At 40.3% G+C, this 23818-nt stretch overlaps 1 protein-coding gene across 1 annotated transcript in view; it reads left to right on the top strand.

Moving 5' to 3' along the window:
• The first annotated feature begins 1289 nt into the window (after positions 1-1289).
• LOC124253737 (PDZ domain-containing protein GIPC1-like) overlaps positions 1290-23818 on the top strand; it is a 46927-nt gene continuing 24398 nt past the window's right edge. The window contains exon 1 of the mRNA XM_046687560.1: positions 1290-2063. Within this exon, the coding sequence (XP_046543516.1) occupies positions 1785-2063 (279 nt within the window). The 5' untranslated portion in view covers positions 1290-1784. The remainder of the gene's footprint in view (positions 2064-23818) is intronic.

The following is a 23818-nucleotide window of genomic DNA, read 5'->3' as shown; positions in this document are numbered from 1 at the left end:
AAAAAACGTGAAAATCCGCGTTAGAATTGGTCTTCACTCTTCACTATACCATATACTTGTCGTAAAGGCGACTAACGGTATCGGGTGGTCAGGCTCGCTGACATGTCATTGTATCCCAATTGTGTAGATCGATGGTCGATGCTGTTGATCACTGGATTGTCTGATCTAGACTCGATTAATTACAGACCGCTGCCTTATTGCTGGAACACTGCTGAGTCCGAATATACAAAAACCAAAAAACAAAATCAGGTTAGAATAAGTTGTCCGCTTAATGGATCGGATGGTCACTCACATTTAAGGGTGTTTTATAAGTTGCGTGTCATGGTACACCAATAGCGTGTCGTTGCTCATAATATCAACCCTCTGTCTGCAGCAGAATCGATTATTCACAGATCGTCGTCATATAACTGGAATGTTCCTGAATTAAACAACAAACACACATGGTATACATGCTTTTAAAAAAGGCGTCATTTAAAAAAAGAAAACATGTGTCGGCAGAAATTCAGCCAGCCTCACTGAGGAAACGAACGTAACCGCTGTCTGGGCGAATTTCTTTGAGATGTCTGGACATTTTCTGTTGCCTACTACACAGCTCGATTTCTATTTGTCGTGAAACTGTTGGTGGCGACCTCACAAATCCCAGCTCCTTCCTGTACGTCGGAAATACTCTAACCGTTAGAAATTTACTTTCGCATAATATGCATGCTCTAATGCCACGGATTCATTTCTATAATGATGTCCCGAACAGGAGGTCTACGTTCAAATTCAAGAAGCACTTGCTATTTGCAAAAGGTTCAGTTATTTTCTAAAGACTGATCGACCAGCTTAATCTTTCTAAAATTGCTCAAAAAGCTTCCCAATTCTTAAAAATACGACAAGAGACGAGTTTCTTTCAGCTAAATTCAGCGTCTGTGACGTCAAATGCCGTATTTAAAATTCAGGAATTGAAAATTTGACACCTGCAGGGTAGAAAAATAGAAAGCTTTCTTCTTGTTGGATTTTATTTAGTTTTCGACCGATTAAACTTTGAATAAGGTTTAATTTAGCTGAATAGCGCTGGTACTCTATTCCGTGCGCGCCGTCCTGTGAGGAGAAAGGTGTGCAACCGACAGCCTGGCATGCGAAATGCACCTTGGCATTTGGGAAACAAACCAAGGTGTAGTTACATACACACAGGTACACTATCACCGGGCACCTGTCGCATTTGTAACGGCGATGTTCATTGGTTAGTTTCTGAAATATGCTAACGCGGAAGAAAATATACATATTTATTCTACGTCACGGACAGATACATCGTGATTCATACTTAAGTGTGAGTGGAGATAATTTGACACACAACTGACTTTTTTCTAAAACGCCGGTATTATTTTCAATTGATTTCACCACGTTGAAATGTCTTGTACATACCGCATATAATGTTGAAGACTAGCCAATCAAATACACTGACTTGAATGACATTGGAAAGTGATTCGACTTCAGTGTCACATACTGAAAGTTGATAATTGCCGTACCTGGCAGGTGAATTTGCCTTAATTAACCAAGGACAGGCATACCCCAGCGGGTGGGTAGGTGATTTTGAAAAGAGCGTGATTGTGTTGGCGCACCTGAGTTTATTATAGCTCTAGCCCCGCCCTACGGTGATCGACATACGTAACTTCCGTCTTACCTCAGGTCGGCCATATTCTTGAAGCGAGGATAGGTGACGACAATATCTACGACAACAGAACGGGATCGAGGAGACACAGACAAATATCGGAGTTTAGGTTCACAAAAGACTGTCAGAAATGCCTATATTTGGTAAGAAAAACAAAAGTAAGGAGAATTTGACACAAAATCAACAATCTCCGACCGATGAACCGCCCCGCCCTGCGGGTAGTCCCGAAACAAATGGAGGAGGTAAAGTGGCGAAGGACAACTCCCCTGCACAACCTCAACCTAGGCCCAAACTCGTGTTTCACTGTCAGCTAGCGCAGGGATCGCCTACTGGAATCATACAGGGATTTACCAATGTGAAAGAACTGTACGGGAAGATAGCAGAATGTTATGAGATGCCGGTGTCGGAAGTAAGTAAAATACCTGGTGTATATATCTTTATGTATACACTGTCGGTGATTATAGTCAACACAGGTAGGTACCGGTGAAATTATTTTAACGTGCCTTGATTGTAGTGTATATGTATAAGTTGATGGTCAGAGTGAGTATATGCCATGTGTGAACTTGAAAGCTGATGATTTGTAGACAGGTTAAATTCAGGTGACAGGTAAAGGTGTGTCATTGTCTTGGGTGGATATGGTGACACTATATATATAAATATATATGTTGATGATGTTCGTACACTTCCTAGCACACTGTAACCTCAGGTACCAATTTCCTTGATGTATAATATAACTCAACAGGTGTGTATTTATCAGACAATCCAGGTAACAAGGTAGCACATAATCCAGGTTCATCTCGTTACATCAGTACCTTAAATGATTTATGCAGGTGTTGATCTCTAAGTATCATATTTTGACTGTATAAAAGTAAAAGGCCAGGTGAGAAATCTACAAGCACAGGTAGACTGAATTCATCCAGGTAGATTTCTTACTCACTACTTCAAGGCTTTGTGTGGATTTTATTATCACAAATGGGAAAAATACAACTTATAATCAGAGGTGATTACAGTGTTTTTACCTGTTAATAGATGATATCGACACAGGGATAGTAAGTGTTGAACAGGTGCATACTGAATTTGTAGGGAAGATAATTCATTTCTCCTCCAGTCCTACGGAGTCTTGTCACATGTGTCCATAAAACTTAAACAATGTATGACAGTAAAAATGGTCTCATATAGGAGTAAATTTTCAAGTCACAAGGTCCTTGTAACTGTATTTGGGCTATGGGGTAGCCCAGTGGGTGCTGTGTTTGCTAGTAATGCCTACAGTCTGGGTTTGATTGCCCACATGGGTCAAATGCCTAAAGTCTATGTATGAACATGCCCGTGCATGAACATTGCCTAATGCTGTGTAAAACTCACTCTCTCGTGTTGCTCAAAATGTTAATCAATGTTTATCATTTATTGATCTGTAGATTCCATACTGTAAAACTATGCTCAACATGCTTAAAGGACCCAGCAGTTCTCGATCATTTCCAGCTCTTTTTTGGATATATTGTAGTGGTCATTATCGACCCTTCATCCAATAAATGTCCTGATACCTTTCACTGTCTTTGTTGTACCATAAGCTTTAGGATATTTAATATGCACAAATATGCATCAAAATGTTTTCCCTTCCTTTTTCTGACCAATTATGAGAGTTATAGGGAGATTAACAGGAAAATGCTTGTTTTAGTCTCTGGTACTCCACCCACTAAAATCACGAAAGCCCTGGTTGCTTTTCTGTTGCTAATATTGCATACAGCTTGATAGAATCCATAGTATTTTATCACGGTTTACAAGTGAAAATTAACTCTACGATTGACCTGTCCGTCACCTGAAAGTGTGTTTTAGCCCAATGTGTTCAGTATGAACAATAACAAGATTGGCTGCCCCAGTCACCTGGAGTGTCATAAGCTGCTGTGCAGAGTTGTGTCCCTTGATCATACCAGGCATCCATGATCCTGAGTTTGAATCTCATTTGCTTGTCAGTTTGTTGTTTAACGCTGCATCCGTCAATATTCCAGCTATATGATGCCAGTCTGTAAATAGTCGTGTCTGGACCCGACAATCCAGTGATCAATGTCATGAGCATCAACTTGACTTCGATTTGCCTCAGATGTTTGTTGGTTTGTCTGTGCCAGGCCCATGTTGATGGGTTTCACCAAAGTGGTGAATGTCCCTTTTGGCTTTCCTCCCAACTGAGGCTGACTATAGTCCGTTTGGCTCAAAAGCCGACCGATGAATTGCAATCTAACTCGAAAACTAATAAACATAAAATACTCAGTGAAACGCTGATCATAATCAAAACATCATACCAACTCTGTGAGGTTTTTGCAGAATTTTTGTCCTAAATAAAATAAAGTTGTTTAACAAACTATCATTAAAATGACACAGTTTACTGTTTGTTACGAGGGAGGAGTGCAGAGAAAGGGACAGCCAGGTGTTCGAGAAGCACACAGACAAAGTAATTTATTCATTAACCTGTGTTGTGCCGTCTCCATCCGTTCTTGAACACCTGGCTGTCCCTTTCTCTGCACTCCTCCCTCGTAACAAATAGCTCCAATATTGCAGAAATACTATTGAAAGTGGAGTTGTACCAAACTCACGCATGCATAAGTAGCTGATAGGAATATGGACAGTCTGGGCTGAGTTCATCATTGACCTTTCTCTGGATGAAGATAACTTGGGTATTGGGTGGATACAATGGCAGATAATGGTGTTATGTGAATCACTGAGGTCAAGATAGCAATCAAGGAAGGTCACCAAGTTTGGTCTGGGTGGGGAGTCATTGTAACTGATAATACAGTAGTAGTGCTGATTACAGTGTAAAAGTCCATTTGCTCAGTGTGGGCAATACTCTTAGCATGATCATCACCTTGTTTTATTATACACCACACTAAACTAAATTCTTGAAAAATCAGAACAGCGTTCATATAACTGAACCTAGGCAAGAGTGATTAAGTGAGTGAGTTTTGGTTTACTCTGCTTTGAGCAATATCACAGCATGGTAATCCTGGCAAGGTAATCCAGGCAAGTTACTCCGGGCAAGGTAATCCAGGCAAGGTAATCCAGGCAAGGTACTCCAGGCAAGAGAAACAACTGGTTGATACAAAGAACAACATCTTTCTAGTGGAGTTAAATCACACACAGTTAACCAAGTCAAATTTAGTCATGGCCATCTAATTCAATGGCCACTGACAACAAGCAGGGTCACCCTAGTTTTTAAAGCGATCGCTCGTCACACCGAAACCGCCTCCGTGGTGTAGTGGTTAGAGTGTCCGAACGGAGAGCAGAAGGTCGTGGGTTCGATCCCCGACCGCATCATACCAAAAGACGTTAAAATATGGTACTTGTTGGTCCCTGTCTGGCGCTCGGCATTAATGGGTACAACAAGGACTGGTCGGCTCAGAGTCAGTATAATGTGTCTGAGTTGGGTATTCATGCTCCACTGCGGCATGGTATCTCAGTGGGCTAGCACTATAAAACCAGCTTAAGTTTGGGCTAGTACAAGCAGCCGCACATACACATACACACGCATGCACGTCGTCATATGAGCGAAATATTCTCCAGCACGACGTTAAACCCAATTTCACCTCACCTCACCTCGTCACACCGAAAACCTGGCTACTTTCCCTTATAGGGCACAATGTGTGAAGCCCATTTCTGGTGTCCCCGCCATGATATTGCTGAAATATTGCCAAAGTGGGTTAAAATTAAAACTCACTCACTACAAGTAAAAGAAATTTGGGACTATTTTTACGTGGCCCTCAGATTGAACTAGGGACATAGCTGTAAACTCTTGATGCAGCATGAAGCTTTGACTGCCCGCTACCTTACTCGCTCACTCACTCACTCACCCTGCAGTTTCTCAGGGGTGGAAATAACTTTAAAATTGCTAGTGTACTCCGGAACAGTGGCACATGTAAAATCACCTGCCCTGATAATTTTTCCACTATACCGGCCTATACCTTGTTGATTTTTTAAAATAAACAACATTATTATTAATATTAACATTGGAAAGTCAACTGGACACCGGTACAGTGTGATATACAAATTTGCTTGCCCAACAGAAAAAAACACTGGACTCGGGTGTCGGGCAATGGGTTATTTCCACCCCTGGTTTCTGATCATCAGATAGTTTTATCAGCAGAATCAGTGTGTAGTACTTGACACCAGCATGTAGTCATGTCATGATCGCTGCCGGTATGCTGAATACTAAACATATGCGACATGGTAGACATGATTGGAATATGTCCAGCTTCACTTCTGGGCTTCTGAACAAGGAGTTTAGAATTTGGTTCTTAGAAAATTAAAGTTGGTGAATTACTTTCCATTTGGCATGAAACATTTTGCACCATAAATAGATGCTTAGTATGTGTATGTGTGTAGGGGGTGGGATATGAGGTGTTGGTGGAATAAGTTGGTGAGGAGTTATATCACAGACAACCAGTTGAGGCTGGAAGTTCAAACTGCAAAGTAGCAGTGTGTCTTCATTCTGAGTTTACATCCTAAGTTGGTGATAACAAGGGTCGGTGGGGTAGCCTTGTGGTTAAAGCATTGGTTCGTCATGCGGAAGACCTGAGTTGGATTCCCTACATGGGTAAAATATGTGAAGCCCATTTTTGATGACCTTTCCGCGATATTGCTGAAATATTCCAAAAAGTGGTGTAAAATCATAATCGCTCGCTCACTGGTGATAATGATAATTGGTTTAAGAAATACAAAGTACGTATCAGTTGTTGATTTTCAGTAAACTAACATTGAAATCCTCAGTTCTTGTAGGTTTGATCACTGATGTTTTTTCAAACCTAATGAAACATGTAAGTTATAACCTGTCATCAGCCTGATAACCTAAACATCTGGTGCACCATGCCTTGATATTGCTGGAATATTGCTAAAAGTGGCGTAAAACTAAACTTACTCACTCACTCACTACTTCTGGAGCCCCATGGACTCCAGATGTTTAGATCTATGTATAACCTTTAAGTCTGTATGTAGGTCATTGTATCTGCATATTTTCAAATCAGCAAGTAGATCTAGATATAGACTTCTATACTGCTGCCTGCTGCACAGGTTCATAAGATTACAGCAGTGTTGGAGATGTGAGCATCCTGAGGTTGTTGGCTGGTGTCCAATTTGTGCGTTGTTAACAATAAGCCTTTTATAAAACTAAAAAGCAGGTGAAACAGCATACTTAGTTTTTGATATTTGCAGCAATTTCTGGTCTTCAGCAACCCATGCTTGACTACTTGTTGTAAGAGATGACAAACAGAATCGGTTGTTCAGGTCACAAACTCGCCCAATGCATGGTCTGTTATCCCTGTTGTGGATATAGGTGCTCATGATGTCAATCACTGGATTGTCTTGTTCAGATTCATTTATTTACAGACTGTTGTCGTATAGCTGCAAAAAAAACATTCCTTAAAGCAAAACTAAGTTTCATAGGAGAATCATTTAAAATATTCCTGGTGCATATTTTCCATGTCTATATGACGTCATCTTGATTCAGTCCAGTAAACAATAATGTTAAATGTCATCGGAAGTGACGTGTAGTTATGATCACCCATATTGAGAACTTCTACACAAGACACTGCAGTATTAAAGTGAAGATTGCAAGGGAGGGGAAACAACTCTTGTTGTCCCTGACTGAGATCCACTGACTGTCTTGTAAAGTAGAAGATTTCTGAAAACAATTTCTAGTCATTTAAACAGAATTTTTGTGTAAAACAGCCCTTGAGGTAGAACATATGCAGTCAGGATGTTATTTCCTAAAAATATCTTCAAGCAGGTTATGATTGATGAGTGTTTAATCTAATGTTTTTCTTATCGCTTTCATGTCCTTTGGCTTAACGAGAAAATGTCTACTCTTTTGCCTGTTAACTAGTTTTTTGGATTCTTCATACTTTGTTTTTCCACCTTGTTTGTTGTTACTGAAGATAGCATTTAGTGTAGATTCCAAACTCGTGATCAAAATATGACAATCTTGTATCCTGTAGACCTGCATTCCTTGTTGTTATGTAAGTGACGTGAGTTGAACGGGTCATATATAGCAGGAGCAACATCAACCATGGTTACCTGGACAGTTTCTGATTGTCATGATTTTATTTTTATTGTTGTGTGGTTTTGTGTGGGTAGAATGGTTTATGTAAATGTATCTCACCCTGGGGGGAAAACTTGTACAATTATTGTGTCTCCAATGTGTTAAGATGTATTGAATTATCCAAACCCATCACACAGGTAGATACCTGTGTATTGAATTCTCTGGCCCCTATCACACAGGTAGATACCTGTGTATTGAAGTCTTTGGCCCCCATCACACAGGTAGATTCATGTGTTTTGAATTATCCCACCCCATCTCACATGGGTACATGTATGTTTAATTATCTTCCCCATTTGCAAAATATTCAACTGTATATGTGTCTATCTCCAAGGTAGATGCATGTGTATCTCACTCCATCTGCAACGAAGACCAATACACATGAACTCTGTCACCCCGAGGTATATATTTGTTTATTGATTATCAGGCCTCAACTAAAAGTCTGAAAGACAAAAATTGAATTATTTCACCCCATTGCCAACTAAGATGGATAAGCATGAAATTCCTCTTCCCATCTTCAACTCACCGAGCAAACATAAAACCCATTCATTTAAATCGTGTATGAAAGGCTTAGTGTAAATTTAGCCGGCTAGATCATGTACACATTTATGAGGGTAAAGGTCTATCATTGTAATACCCCGAGTGAGCATAATGGAGCTGTAGGCATTAAGCCAGCTGTTGTCCCAGTTCGGAGCGAAGTCTGTGTCGACTTCCACTACATGCTAACTGTCAGTCACACATGTGGCTACAATGTAAGAGGGTTTGGTTTAGTTGCTGTGGGACATTGGTGCTGTACAGTGATGACTACGAGAAGGGTATGGTGTTTAGGGGGGTTCTCCTGAATAACAAACTGTTCCATTCGTGTTCAGTGTCAGCATATTACAAAACTGAAGGCAGGGGTGGAAATAACTTTAAAATTGCTCGTGTACTCCGGTACAGTGGCACATGCAAAATCCCCTGCCCTAATAATTTTTCCTCTATACCGGCCAATTTTTTTGTTGATTTTCAAATAAACAACATAATTAACATTAGAAAGTCAACTGGACAGCGTGATATACAAATTTGCTTGCCCAACAGAAAAAACACAGGACTGGGACGTCGGGCAATGGGTTATTTCAACCCCTGGAAGGCCCAAACATTTTAGCTGAAGAGACATAGTTTTCCAATATAAGATATATTTGCAGGAAATGCCACATTTTTCAATCATGAAATGGGCCTTATGTTTGGTTCAGCAATATTCCAGCTATATGGCGGCGGTCTGCATATATTCGGTCTGGACCAGACAATCCAGTGATCAGCATCATGAGCATCGATCTACGCAATTGGGATACTGGGAAAGAACACGAGGCATATTGGGTACCTAAGATAATATTTACATGCTTTACAGCAGTGCAGTTCTTGTATCAACATGAAGTACTGTGATACCTACTGCACTTCATAGAGTGCATTTTCCTCTTCATGTCTTTGTTCCTGGTCAGCATGACTGACAGGGCTGCAGATAAGGGCCGTATTGGCGTATGTACGGCTAAAATATATGCACGATACGGTAGGAAATAATTTAGAAAACGTAGCAGATACGCACCACAGCAATGATGTACAGTCTTAGACTGACTGAGTTTAGTTTTACGCCGCTTTTAGCAATATTCCAGCAATATCACGGCGGGGGACACCAGAAATGGGCTTAACACATTGTGCCCATGTGGGGAATCGAACCCGGGCCTTCGACGTGAAGAGCCAACGCTTTAACCACTAGGCTACCCCACCGCCCCTACAGTCTTAGAATCATTTACAGACTATTTATATGTATTTATCGGAAAAAGTATTGTTTTATTGTTTATTGACCTGTTTACACAAGAGTAGCAATGTTGTGGTGCATGTATGACACGAAACAGAAGATTACTGATACTCCATTAATTTCCATTCAGTACTCTAAATGTACTCTTAAGGTTTTCCAATACTCCTATATTGAAAAAATAAGGAGTACGTACTCCTGATGTTGAAAAATTAGCTGGAGCCCTGATGACTGATTAATGATCCTTGAAGCTGGGCAGTGTGTTTCAAGCAATCTTCGTGTTATGATCCATTTACCATGTTTACAGCTTGGAATAAGCTAGAGGCCATAAGGGCCTTCTGAAAATTTAAACTCCATCAGCCCATGAATAAATCTGTCAGCCTCAGGCCTACAGGCCGACGTCTGTTTCGACCATTGTTATAATGTGAACTCCATTAGTGATGCAGGCTCCATTTACCATGTGATGTTCATGCAGCCGCATGATAAACATCGCTGTTGGATTAGAGTGCACTCAGATTTCATTCTCCGCTCCCTGGGGAGAGTACCGACTATGCTGCCATATGAAGTGCTGGGTTTCCAGTCGCATTATCATCTCAACCTGCTGGGTACCATTCAATGTAGGGTCAAATTTCAAACCTTAGGAGTCACCACATAGTATCTATACATGCTTCAGTGAGGCGCATGACCAGAGCATTAGAAACGCCCATGAGTCAAGCTTGTCACCCTTCCGCTTACCCTCAGTGAGCAGTGCTGTTCAATTTGTGACGTGTGTGCAGTGTTCAACTTCCTCCATCTTCCTCCTGGGGGTACATAGAGGCTCATTTGGTCAGTCATGTATGTCTTGTCCCTAGCGGGCTATCCTATTTCTGCCTTCGGTGATGTAGGGGTACCGATGTAGGACTGACAGTATCTTGCTGCAGTTCACATATTGAGCAGCCTATTTCAGTTCAGATTCTAGGAGGGGCGGTGGGATAGCCTAGTGGTTAAAGCGTTCACTCGTCACGCCGAAGACCCGGGTTTGATTGCCCACATGGGTACAATGTATGAAGCCCATTTCTGGTGTCCCCCCAGCCCTGATATTGCTGAATATTGCTAAAAGCGGCGTAAAACTAAACTCACTCACTCACTCAGATTCCAGGAATCATATGAGTGAGATTTGACAAATGATGTCTTCGTCTGATATCCCATCATGCTCATGCTGTCGATCACTGGTTTGGCTTACCATTCGTCATGTTCACTTAGAGGATCATCGAGACTTTCACCAGCATGATAAAAATCCTTGTATTTCAATCAGTGGCACTTGTTGCCAAATGATGGTCATGGACAGAGTCAAATGAAGGCATACTTGGTAGAGGTGTGACGATACGGAAATGTCACGATACGATACGTATCGCGATATCTTGGAACGATACGATTCGATTCGATGCATATCACGATATGCTATCTTTTGTTATTTTCTTTAAAAAAGTATATTTTGATAGCAAGTAACAGTGTACATTTTTACATAACCGTCAATTTCTAGTGAACATTAACAATATTAAGGTCAACGATTCATATCACAATACGAACAAAAGTATCGATATATTTATCGTCAGATAAAGTATCACGATTATCGATACTATGATATATCGTCACAGCTCTAATACTTGGCCACCCTAAGACAGGCAGTGGTTTAGGACATGGTGTTGAACTGCCTGCATGTGTACAGATGGTCTTAACCTCATCCTGCTGTAAGCACATTATAGGGATGGGTGGACCGCCAATGTCCCACACACAAATATAGCACCAGATTGTGGCGAATGGGCTTGTCGTATATTCTTGTCCAATCCTATTACCCATAAGCAGTGTATATTTGTACATGTAAGACTTGCATTTATCCTCAACATGAACTAGTTAGTGTGTAATCGCCACGGTTACCTTGCAGTGTCATGATGCTGCCATTCAGTGTACATTTGAGGAATTTACAAATCCAGGGAAGTGTTTACTCATCGAAACTACAATATTTATTCAGAAACAATTACAGACCGCTGCTATATACCTGGAATATTGTTGAGTGTGGCGTAACTTAAACTCAGCAATATTCCAGCTATATGGCGGCGGTCTGTAAATGATCAAGTCTGGACCAGACAATCCAGTGATCAACATCATGAGCATCGATCTTGCAATTGGCATATGATGACGTGTCAACCAAGTCAGCGAGCCTGTCCACCCGATCCTGTTAGTCACCTTTAACGATGAGCATAGGTAACTGAAGATCAATTCTAATCCAGATCTTCACTGGTCAAGTTCATGACCAAAGTCAATGATGTGCAGCAACATCATTATACATTGGCAATTCAACATTTGGTTGAATTTTGTTTTGTGCCCAGCAAACTTTTCAAGGGAGTCTAACCCAAGCTTTACACTTTCTACTGCAAAATGCTTTACATTGCTTGTCATTGTACTCCAAAGGCATGAATTATTGCTCATGATATTGATCACTGGATTATGTCGTCCAGATTCAATTATTGACAAACTTCTGTCTTATGTCTGGAATATTACTGGAATGTTGCTGACTGTGGAATTAACATTACGCTACGATCTCCATGGGGCTTGCTTTTTAATTGAGAATCAATCTACGTTTTTTTATTAGAAAGATACTGAATGGTTTTTCAACTATGGAAAATAATACTGCCTTCTTACACAGCATATGCAGTAACTTAAAAAACTTGTTAGAAACAAGACTCATTTTTTATGGACCTAAACACATGGCCCATAGATTTCACGTCCGAAAGTTACAAAATTTTGATTATCCAATGTGGCACACTAACTTCGTATAAAACCTTTCTGTTGTTATTACATATGTGTTTGGTTTTAGATGGCGAACAATTTGTAAAATGAAGATCAAATGTGTATTGATAGCTACAGAAGGATGATAATATTGTACAACATTGATACTGTGTGTATTGTCCAGGGAAGGGGGCCACTCTAGCTATTGAATAAGACTGTCCAATAACAAAGTTAGAACTGGAAGGATGACATTGTATACACTGCAATATTAGCAGTTTCCATGACTCAATAACAACATTATTACAGCATGTAAACCATTGTTTGAAAGTCAAGTTAACCCAGGATTCAAAAGTACCACAAGCCCTATGGATGTTAATGTTAATATTTCATTGATTTGTATACAAGGTAGAAACTACAGTCCTCCACCAGGACATATAGTCACTGTTGTATACTTGATGAATTTGGAAACTGAAAAAATATAACTTGCGAATTTTGAAAAAAATCATTAATTTAATATATCATTAATTTGATAAATTAATGATGATAAAAATGTTTTTGTATATGTGAACCTCTTAACACCTGCCCAAATCAAAAGATTAGGACCTCTGTACAAAGTAAAAGGTTACTGTGACATTAATTGTAGCTTCAGATATATTCTCAACCAGGCAAATGCGTGTGAATGAGTTTATGGCTTTTAAAATATTATTCTAGTAAATTCCCGCTATGTCTGCCTCATGTTGATAAACCCAACACAGGTGGCAAGGATTTAATTGCAGGAATGGTCAGTATCCCAGTTTTTCTGACACCAAAGTTTTTCATTATGCGAAACCCATGAGCATGGTATGGACCTATCCAAGTTCAGAACTTAGTTCCGTTCTCACTGTCCGAATCCTGGTGCAATTAGGGGATGCAACTCCGCAAAGCAAGAGTTAACATGTATGATGTGAGAAAGCTGTACCTATCGGAGATGGACAGTGTATTGAAGGCAGGATTTGATAAGCAGTTTTATTGCTTTGCACCTGAAAGTGTGTTACATGTCCATGCATGATATATTGTGATTCAGGTTTAGGAAATATATTCATTGGGATATATTCATGCTTAAACATAATCGAGTTGCTTGAATTAATCCTTTACCAATTCAGAAGAAGTGGGAAGGGGTAGGGGGTGGCAGTGCTTTTGGAAGCATGCTAAATATATTATCATTTGTATATAATTGCGGGGCGGTGGGGTAGCCTAGTCGCTAAAGCGTTGGCTCGTCACGCCGAAGACCCGGGTTCGATTCCCCACATGGGCACAATGTTTTAAGCCCATTTCTGGTGTCCCCCGCCGTGATATTGCTGGAATATTGCTAAAAGCGGCGTTAAACTAAACTCAGTCAGTCAGTGTATATAATTGCATATGCGAGAATTGCTGGCTGAGTGATGTTTACTTTTTACAAGATCGGAAGTCTTGCAGATTATCATGCTGAAGGTGTCAGGTATCTGATAAGTGGTTATAACTTTGTGAGGTTCATTTCAACTTGGCAAATAAGTTTCGTTTGTCTGACTCTTGTACCTGACTCTTGTATTTGATGCTTGTATCTGATACTTGTATCCGACACTTGTATCTGACACTTGTATCTGTGACGTATGTCAGATACTTGTATCCGACACGTGTATCTGACACTTGTATCTGTGACGTATGTCAGATACTTGTATCCGACACTTGTATCCGACACGTGTATGTGACACTTGTATCCGACACGTGTCTGTGACACTTGTATCAAACACTTGTATCCATTGCCCGTTTCTAACATTTTATGATAACAATGCACCTGCTATTTTCCTAACAGCTACATCCAGCCTGATTTGATAGTTAGGATGTGTAGATGTACCTCTTCTGCCCACACCTGTAATACAGAGAAGGCAAGGCTGACATATGGATTCAGCTTCTTGATCCTGTCGTGGCAAAGTTCAGGTACAGATACTAGAACCACTTGCTCAGTATAAGTACCAGCATCTGTACAAGATGTCACACTGAAAAGTTAAAGAAGTTAAAATCTGTACGTCAAATTTCTGGGGAGTTTATTTCACTTACAGATATGTGAAGCTCATTTCTGGTGTGCCCCGCTGTAATATTGCTGGAATATTAAACGAAGCATAAAACTATAATTGTTCACTCCAGTGATACTGGAGATTGTATTTGTGTTGTGTTATTGTTCTTACTGCATGAAGGAGGTAATTCTGTGGTCAGAGTACAATTGGAGGCGTTCCCTGTCACAATGGGTAAGGGTTAATGTGGTGGCAGTAACAGCCATTATACTAACACAAGAAACACCAGCAACACAATCACGAAGCCGGAGCTGTTAATAGGGATGCACTGGGAGTAGTCACCTGCCAGGGATGTTTTTGTGAAGGCTAGTAATTAGTAATTACCTGTGAGAAAGGTGTCAGCAGGTGATGCCTCAGGTGGATGGTTAGGGTTGGACTAAGGTGGTCAATTTGTGATAAGAGTTGATATTGATTATTGGTAACACTCTTCAATATGGACTTGATAGAAGCAGGCAGGAGACCTGGATGAGTGTTATTAGAAATAACACGTTACAGGTGACAATTGGATTGTGGTCTGCCTTGTGACTTGTCATCTGTCATTGTGAAGCAGGGCTTTAGGGAAATGAAACCTGCTTGCACCCTGTGCAATCTTAGTCATAGCCTTGTTGCACCTGACAAAAGCAGGTTGCACTTGATGCTATAAATGCAAATATATATGATCCTTGATTTTTCTTTTTGATGATTTAGAACATTAATGTTCTGGTCTGATAAGATCTTTTGAACAGAAAGAGTATTTCAATCACTGTCCATGTAGATTTCAGAGCCATTGTTCCAAGCCAGTTCCTCCTCATTCTATTTTCCAGCTGAAGTCTATGCTCATTGAACAGCAAAATTTTAACATGTACTGTAGTGTTGGGAATTGGTTGAAATCTCACAATTGATGATTGGTTCAATACCAACGACCAATCATCGAAATTGGTTCGCGTAATTTTTTAGATTTTCCTATTCAGGTTGTAGTTGCAGATAAGTATAAAGAAAAAACATTTGGTTTCTCAAATTTCACATCCAGTGTAAAATGATTCAGTTCCAGTGTAACATAAACTTCCCAGATTCTTCAAGAAATATTCAGTCATGACTTTTCAGAAAGTGAAGTGAATTTTCTTAGAAATAGACATGTTTTCAGGCCCTGACAACGTCCTAGATATGTTCTATCATCAAGTATTTCAAACTCTATTACAGCGGTTCCAAAATCGTTTTTGTTCGATTATGAGCAAATGTGATCGATTGCTTGGTCGTTTGGCCACTGCGACCAATCTTCGATTATTTCAATTAATCGGAACACCACTAATGCACTGGGTGCAAGCCTGTATAAATAAGAGTTTGAATTTTACAGTTTCTGACAATGCATGTTCTAAATGCGTAATGCAAGCCTCATGGAGTCGCCAGGTTGTGAGGTCATATTGACCAAGCAATGTAGGATAGCCAACCACTAGGCTTGCATTAAGCGTTTGCTAATTATGTGATAAACCTGAGTGCAATTTCCACCTAGTGCAGTATGTGAAACCTATTTCTGATGTCCCCTGTGGTATAACAGCCTGAAAGCCACTCATAATTTCAACCTCTGGAGTGTCAGCCAAGTCTTGCAAATGTACATACTAATGTGATGTATCTAGAATACTTCTGTCGGCAGTGTGGAAGTACATAATGGACAGCTTCCTGGAGTTCAGTGACAAATGTCATTCAGAAATAGCTACAAGCATGTCACGTTCAGAGTAATTATTCAGACCATGTCAGTCAAACAAGATGCCTGAGATTAAGTCACTACTTAGGGTGAGGGGCGGTGGGGTAGCCTAGTGGTTAAAGCGTCCGCTCGTCCCCGCTGAAGACCCGGGTTCTAATTCCCACATGGGCACAATGTGTGAAGCCTATTTCTGGTGTCCCCTGCCGTGATATTGCTGGAATATTGCTAAAAGCGGCGTAAAATCATACTCACTCACTTAATGTGAGACAGTGGGATAGCCAAGTTTTTAACGTATTCACTCATCAACTGAAGACCGGGTTTCAATTCCCCACATGGGCACAATGAGTGACAGCTATTTCTGGTGTCCCTGCCATTTGGCTGGAAAGTTGCTAAAAGCACCTTAAACCCATACTCACTCAAATCTATGTTAGGTTATTGTGTGTGTCATTTGGCTTAAGGGGTATAAGACAGGGACTTAACCTGGGATCAGTATGTAACAAGAGCCCAGGGCAGTTGTAAACCAAGAGTGTTGAGCTCCATATTGGTAGTGTCAGCAGGTGATGGACATGACTTTACCATTGTCCATTCACTACTGTCATCCTGCATGTCAATCACTCACTCATGGACAATGTCACCCTAAGGCCAAATACAAGGATACTTGCATTTCTGGTAATCTGACAACCCTAGTGTGTGATTTGCATGTAACTTGAATGTTTTCATCACATCAGGAAACAGTTGTCAAGAAATATATATTTCATTTGCAAAGAACTGCTTTTTCCACTGTCGCCACAACTACTTAGACGTACATATTTGAGAAACATAGCAACTGTTCTGAACAGGTCATCCTTGTTAATCATTATTTTACAAAATATTGTTTCTATTTTTTCATAAAGTATTATTCTAAAGTATGAAACTGCCTAGACTAATGCTTAGCCTCTGATTATATATAATTTTGATAGTAACAAACAAGCCCATTTAAAATGAAAAGGAGCCCCAGGGAGACCAGAGATTCAGAACCTGGGGAAATCTAGACTTGCTTTATTTAGGGCTTTAGCACTGCAGAGAGGGATTGGCAGTAGGGAAAATAATGTGGTTCAGGGACTGTGAGACAGACTAGAAACTGCCCAATAACCATGGTAACCCTTATATCATGGGGACCTTGTTACCTGAGGTACAGGTATTATTTTATTTTAGCTCATTCTATGATAGAAGGATATTTGTCTTTGAGGTGACACATGTTGCTCTTGACAATAGCCTTGTGAGAGGTCTCTAATCGTGTCATGCCTGTGTTTTGTCACGGACGCAATAACCAGGTATAAGTGCTGATAAAAATTCATTTTCTTACACAAACAGGGATGTGCTGTCATTATTGTGTACTGTGCTTGGTATATAACTGGTTCAGCTACCTCAGCTCGCGTTATGTGTTACCCTTGAAAGTGGGTCAGTATCCTAGAAGGGTATAATGAGTCCTAGTTGTGTACCAGTTAAGAGCTAAAATTGGTATGATTTACCTCGGTGTTGGTTGGAGCATATCATGGTATGAGTTACCAGTGTACCAGTTAGAGCATATCATGGTATGATTGACCTGTGTGCCAGTTACAGCATAAATTGGCATGATTTACTCAGTGTAGTGAGTTTAGAAGATTTTATCCACCAACTCAGCAATATTCCAGCTATATGGCAACAGCATGAGCATCGATCTACAAATTCGTGCATGGGAACCGATTTGGCATGTTTTGTTAACCATTCGCCAATCACAGAGCCTAACCACCCTGATCCTGACAATAATCTTTTTCAATGTTACTGAATATGTTTTACAATACCAGTTCAATAACTAAACAGTACCTTTAAACAGTATGGAATATTTTGCAAAAGCTAGTTTAGAACAGTGGACAAGTAAGTTGGCTACATTTACACTAGTGAGTCTAAACTTTGATGGGTAGTATATTACAGTACTGTCGGAAATAGAAAAAATGTTATTTTTTCACATTTGTATCTACAATTTAGGTAGTTAACATGTGAAAGTGTGAAATATCTGATAAACTAGGGAGTGGAGATAGGAACCGTAAAAGAAAGATTTTACTGAGGAGATATTAGTGCAGAAATGAGCAATGCGTTTTTTTCTAAGTCCAGTGCGACTTTATTCAGAACAGACCATGGCTTTATGCAAATTAGTGTGCGATGATATTGTATTACAAAGGACACTTTTAAATGATCATTTTGAAATGAGACTTAGCTTCATTATAAACAATCGCAGACATAAAAATAATAACTTCAATACTGAAGCTATTGAGGATGTAGCTACCATGGCGTCTCACTATCACTATAAAAAGAAACAGGTAGGAGGGGTCGTCTCTAAAAGCAAAACCAAGACGGGTGTCGCAGACGGTGGTTGGGGTCGGGCTTGGGAACTGAAATATTAGCTAAGATAAGATAATCAAGTGGAGACATATTCAATACACTTGACAAAACATAAAATATCTTTGAGATGACCCCTTGTGCCTGTGGGCAGCACGTTGCATTTCACCTGTGTGCCAGTTGAGCCAATTGTGTCTACCTGTGTGCAGTTGGAGCATATCATGGTATGGATTGACCTGTGTTTTTCTATTTTCACAGTACGTTAGTAGAGCATATCTGTGTGCCAGTTAGAGCATATCATGGTATGATTGACCTGTGTGCCAGTTGGAGCATAACTTGGTATTATTCCTTTCCAGTTGGATCATGTGTTTGTAATATTCTCTTGCTGAATTGATTTATATATATGTATAATGATAGATAGATAGATAGATGTGTGCCCCAGAAGATAGATAGATGTGTGCCCCAGAAGATACATAGATGTGTGCGCCAGAAGATACATAGATAGATGTGTAGATAGATATGTATAATGACAGACAGACAGATAGGTGTGTGCCCCAGAAGATAGGTAGATAGATGTGTGTCCCCAGATTGTCATCTGTCTATCTGTAATCATTTAATGGCCTGGATAAATGATAATACTCGTTACCATGGATCTGGCCTCTTGTCTGTTCTGGTTAACGGGAGGAGACAGATGTTGGTAAAGGGATGCCATTGCTTCTCTAATCAATTTTTAGTAGGATATTTACCTCCATTTACAATATCATGTGGAGCTCATGTTGCTTTAGCTCGCCCCCTGTACTAATGCTACCTAATGTTAGTGACCACCTCCGTGGTGTAGTGGTTAGAGCGTCCGCCCGGTGTGTGGAAGGTTGCGGGTTTGATCCCCGACCCCGCCATACCAAAAGATGTTAAAATATGGTACTTGTTGGTCCCTGCCTGGCGCTCGGCATTAATGGGTACAACAAGGACTGGTCGGCTCGGAATCAGTATAATGTGTCTGAGTAGGGTATTCATGCATCACTGCGGCATGGTATCTCAGTGGGCTAGCACTATAAAACCAGCCTAAGTCTAGGCTAGTACAAGCAGCCGCACATACACATACACACGCATGCACGTCGTCATATGAGTGAAATATTCTCAAGCACGACGTTAAACCCAATTCCACCACCACCACCACCTAATGTTAGTGGTATGACAGTGGTTATGCATTTTAAACAATTTGAAAAGAATGAAAGTTGCAGGACAATTCTTTCAGACACAGGTGTTTGTTTCAGTGGATTTAATTCAGCAAAACTAATTGGTGTACTGTCAACTCCATATGCAGGCAAAAACCATTTGTACTATATTCCAAAGTGATTAAATGTTTTCCTGTGTCAAGGAGTGAGTTGGGTTCAAGACATGGTTTAAAGTTGGTTTAAATCAAGGCAGGGTCATACTTGAGATGAATCTGATATTCAGATGAATGTAAATCCTTTTAATGGTAAGGTAAATAACACTGTCATTGTAATTTATGAAGCATCCAGGTGAGGACTTTTGTGACAGATTGCTGAAGATGTTGTCAATTGAATAGTATTCGATATTGCTCAGCGCCTGACACATTAGCAGCTTTTTTTACAAGTACAATCTCTAAACATAAGCAGTTTTGCTGGCTATAATTTGCAGAAGACATTGGGATGATTTTGTGATCATTTGATTGGATATTCTTTTCACACTATTGTCTTTGAATAAAATCGTCAAGATATATTGGCTTGCAGTCAAGTCAGTATCCTGAAAAATGAACTAAGCTGAAACCTTTGGGTTGTCAGTGAAATGTGCCATCATTACAATCAAAGATAAGTAGTATTATGCTGCATATTGAACTGACAGGTTGGAAACTGCAGTTTGACCTGTGGGTGCCTGTGGACTTTGTTGGTGACTGTCAACATGGTCGTGAGGGAAGACAGGGTGTTTGTGTGTTCGTCGTGTCAGAGTCAACTGTTGCAGGTTGTGCCCAATGAGGGTCAACCACTTCCTTCAATTTGGCCCGATCAACAAGGCATGTAACTTCAGGTGTGGGCAAGCAGCCAGGTCCTGATGAGAGATGCTCCCAGCCCCAGTTCTCATATGGGTGTAGGATGAGGAACTGCCCTGGTGACCTTCACAAATACCTGGGTGACCTTCACAGATACTAGACTGTCTCATGTCTCTGGGCTGTCTGATTACTCTTCAGTGGTAAATGGATCAGTCCATTTTGTGACTGAAACAAAAACTGATTGACGATGAATGATATATTTACTGATAGGAAGAATAGATTGATTGTGTTGAATGAGTTGGGTTTTACGTCGCATGGGCATTATGTCAGCCATATAGCTACAAGACCAAATCTGTATTCATACACATTTTAAGTACAAAGTTTAATTGAGTTTTTAAAAAACATATTTATTCATTTCATTATTATTTACAAACAGAAAATAATATAGCACCAAATTAAAAACAAGCAATCTGTCATTCACATTGCATGGTTAGAAATTATGACACAGATCAATCTCTCTCAAGTACTTTACAATAAGATGCCTGCTGATGCAGGTGAGAAACAGTCTTCTTGACAATAAGGGAAGAATGTGTTCAGGATTTCCTCTGTACCCAAAGGTAGACAATCAATATTGCCAAAAGGAAATTGTCATTAATGTACCAGATATATACATACTGAAAGAGATTTAGGGCAGTATAAATATTGATGGTCACATTTCACTTTCTGTGATTAAATATCTATGAATCCTTTCTACATGACACAGCAATGAACATGATTCATCAGTACTATGGTCCCTTTTGTTTCATTAGGATTATATGTGGGTGGGTCATATAAAACTTGAGGTGTTTTTCCCAAGAACTTTAAGTTACAAACCATCACATCCACCTCTCAGCCCCTTCATCATCCCAGCATTGAAGTAGACCCTGAAACAGACAGACAAAATACCCAACCCTGTAGAATATCTAATCATATCTCCCCTAGACCCTTAAAACAGACAGACAAAATACCCAAACCTGTAGAATATCTAATCATATCTCCCTAGGGTCATGTTAAGAACCAGATAGCTGCCAACAATCCTGGACTCATCTTGCAGGATTGGGGGCTGTGGGGTAGCCTAGCGCATTTAACGGTAGCTCGTCATGCTGAAGACCCAGGTTTTATTCCCAAAGGGTACAATGTGTGAAGCACCCTGCCGTGATATTGATGGAATATAGCTAAAAGCGGCGTAAAACCATACTCACTCTATCACTCTAGCTGGATCAGCTGCAGATGGAAGACATGTAGGTTTTTTGGATGAACTAGTTACTGCTATTGGACCTGCTGGTGAACCTATGTGCCCCATGGACATGATGGAGACTGTTGATTTTCGATTGCTACTTTACTGTTACTACTTCCCCAGCTGTAGTGACCCATGAAGGTCTGGGTTAGAATATTGGCCTTCAGTACCGCTTGCTTGTCGTAAGAGGCGACTAACGGGGATCAGGTGGTCAGGCTCGCTGACTTGGTTCACATATGTCATCGGTTCCCAATTGCACAGATCAATGTTCATGCTGTTGATCACTGGATCGTCTGGTCCAGACTCAATTATTTACAGACCGCCATAATATAGCTGGAATATTGCTGAGTACGCCGTACAACTAAACTCACTCACTCACGGCAGCTGTAGTAGTGAGGAATTTACATTGTTTGACTCGTGTAAATGTTTGCAATGAATTATTTACATTTGACTAATTTTTATTACTTTACATATTCATAACCTGAAGGTGTAATCCTGGCCACAATGGCTACGTTCAGGTTTAACATGGTTGCAACATGACTGTGTGGGTGGCTTTGTCTCGTGGAATGAGGAAGTTGGAGCCCACAATACAGGAGTCTTTGTTGAGTGTGTGGTGTGTGTGTTGATTGTGTGACTGTTGATGTTTAGAGTGACCTGACTGACAGTGACAGCTGACGACCAGCTCCAGTCAGCGTCCACTGTTTGCCTTTCCACAATATGGTATTTTGGAAATATATTTCTCGTTCTGCTCTGTGTATTCAGCTTCTGTCAGTTAGTGGATACAGCATTTGCCAAAAGTATGTTGGGTCTGTGTTCCTTCACCTATTGCATCAGATGTTAAAAGATGGAACTTGTTTCACATAAAGGAACAAAATAGAAGTATTTAGCTCAGAGACAGTTTTCTGTGTCTAAGTGGGGTATTTATGAGTGAGTTAGTTGGGTTTTACCCTGGTTTTAGCAATATTCCAGCAATAAGACGTCAGGGGACACCAGATATGGGCTTCACAAATTGTGCCCATGTAGGGAATCGAACCCAGGCCTTCGGCATGACAAGCAAATGCAAACCACTAGGCTACCCCACCACCCCAGGCGTATCTATGTTATACTGTATCTCAGTGTGCTAGCACTGTAAAATTACTTGTCATTGTTTGGTTTCTATTTACCTGTATAAAACATGAATGCCCCAGCTATTATTGAAAGGTGCAACTGCATGCAAAATTCAAATTTTGACCACCATTACTTATCCACACATCATGATCTGTCAATACACTGGGCACCACTACATTATATTTACTGTACTATATCACTGATCCCAGGGTTAGGTGTAATTTGTCATGCTGTCTTAGTTACGTCATGATGTCATGAGACAGTTGGTACTGCAAGATAATGAGCTCATGTTCCAGTTGAGCTTCACAGTACTACGTCATTAACTGATAAATTTTGATAAATTTATGGGACCAGGGTGGAACCTGATTATGTTTAGTGCAACTTGGCTTTATGTCAACATGGGCATGGTGTTGAATCACGTACCTTAAACCGAGCTTATTCCCAAGTTGGGTGGATCGGTGCTCATGTTTTCAGTCCCTGGTTTGCCTCGTCAAGACTATGTGCAGTCTGCCATGATATAATTGCAGGATTACTGTATGGAGCTTGAGACGAGTTACACATCTGACTGAGTTTAGTTTTACGTCGCTTTTAGCAATATTCCAGCAATATCACTGCGAGGGCATCAGAAATGGGCTCCACACATTGTACCCATGTGGGGAATCGAACTTGGGCCTTTGGCGTGACGAATAGTGGTGTGACAATTCATCGGTATGCATCGATGCATCAATTCATGGGCCGCCCATACATTGAATGGATACAAAGTTTTACATTGTCGTATATCCCGATACGATACTTCAAATGGGCCACAATACATCGATGTTTAACTTTGAATATTGCCGAATCGCGATATATCTGTCAAGAAAAAAGACTTACTTTTGTTTGATGATTAAAATATTTGCTAACTTATTTTCCCTTCATAAGTACACGTTTTCTGGGAAATTCTTGTGTCAAGAATTGTGTCAGACATAGCGCTCGAATGTTATTAACATTCACAAAGTCCG

This window comes from Haliotis rubra, unplaced genomic scaffold (assembly GCF_003918875.1).
Source record: "Haliotis rubra isolate DU_JTF1 unplaced genomic scaffold, ASM391887v1 Scf55, whole genome shotgun sequence".
Taxonomy (NCBI): domain Eukaryota; kingdom Metazoa; phylum Mollusca; class Gastropoda; order Lepetellida; family Haliotidae; genus Haliotis; species Haliotis rubra.
Note: the sequence above shows the minus strand (reverse complement) of the source record. Positions and strands in the feature narration are given on the sequence as shown.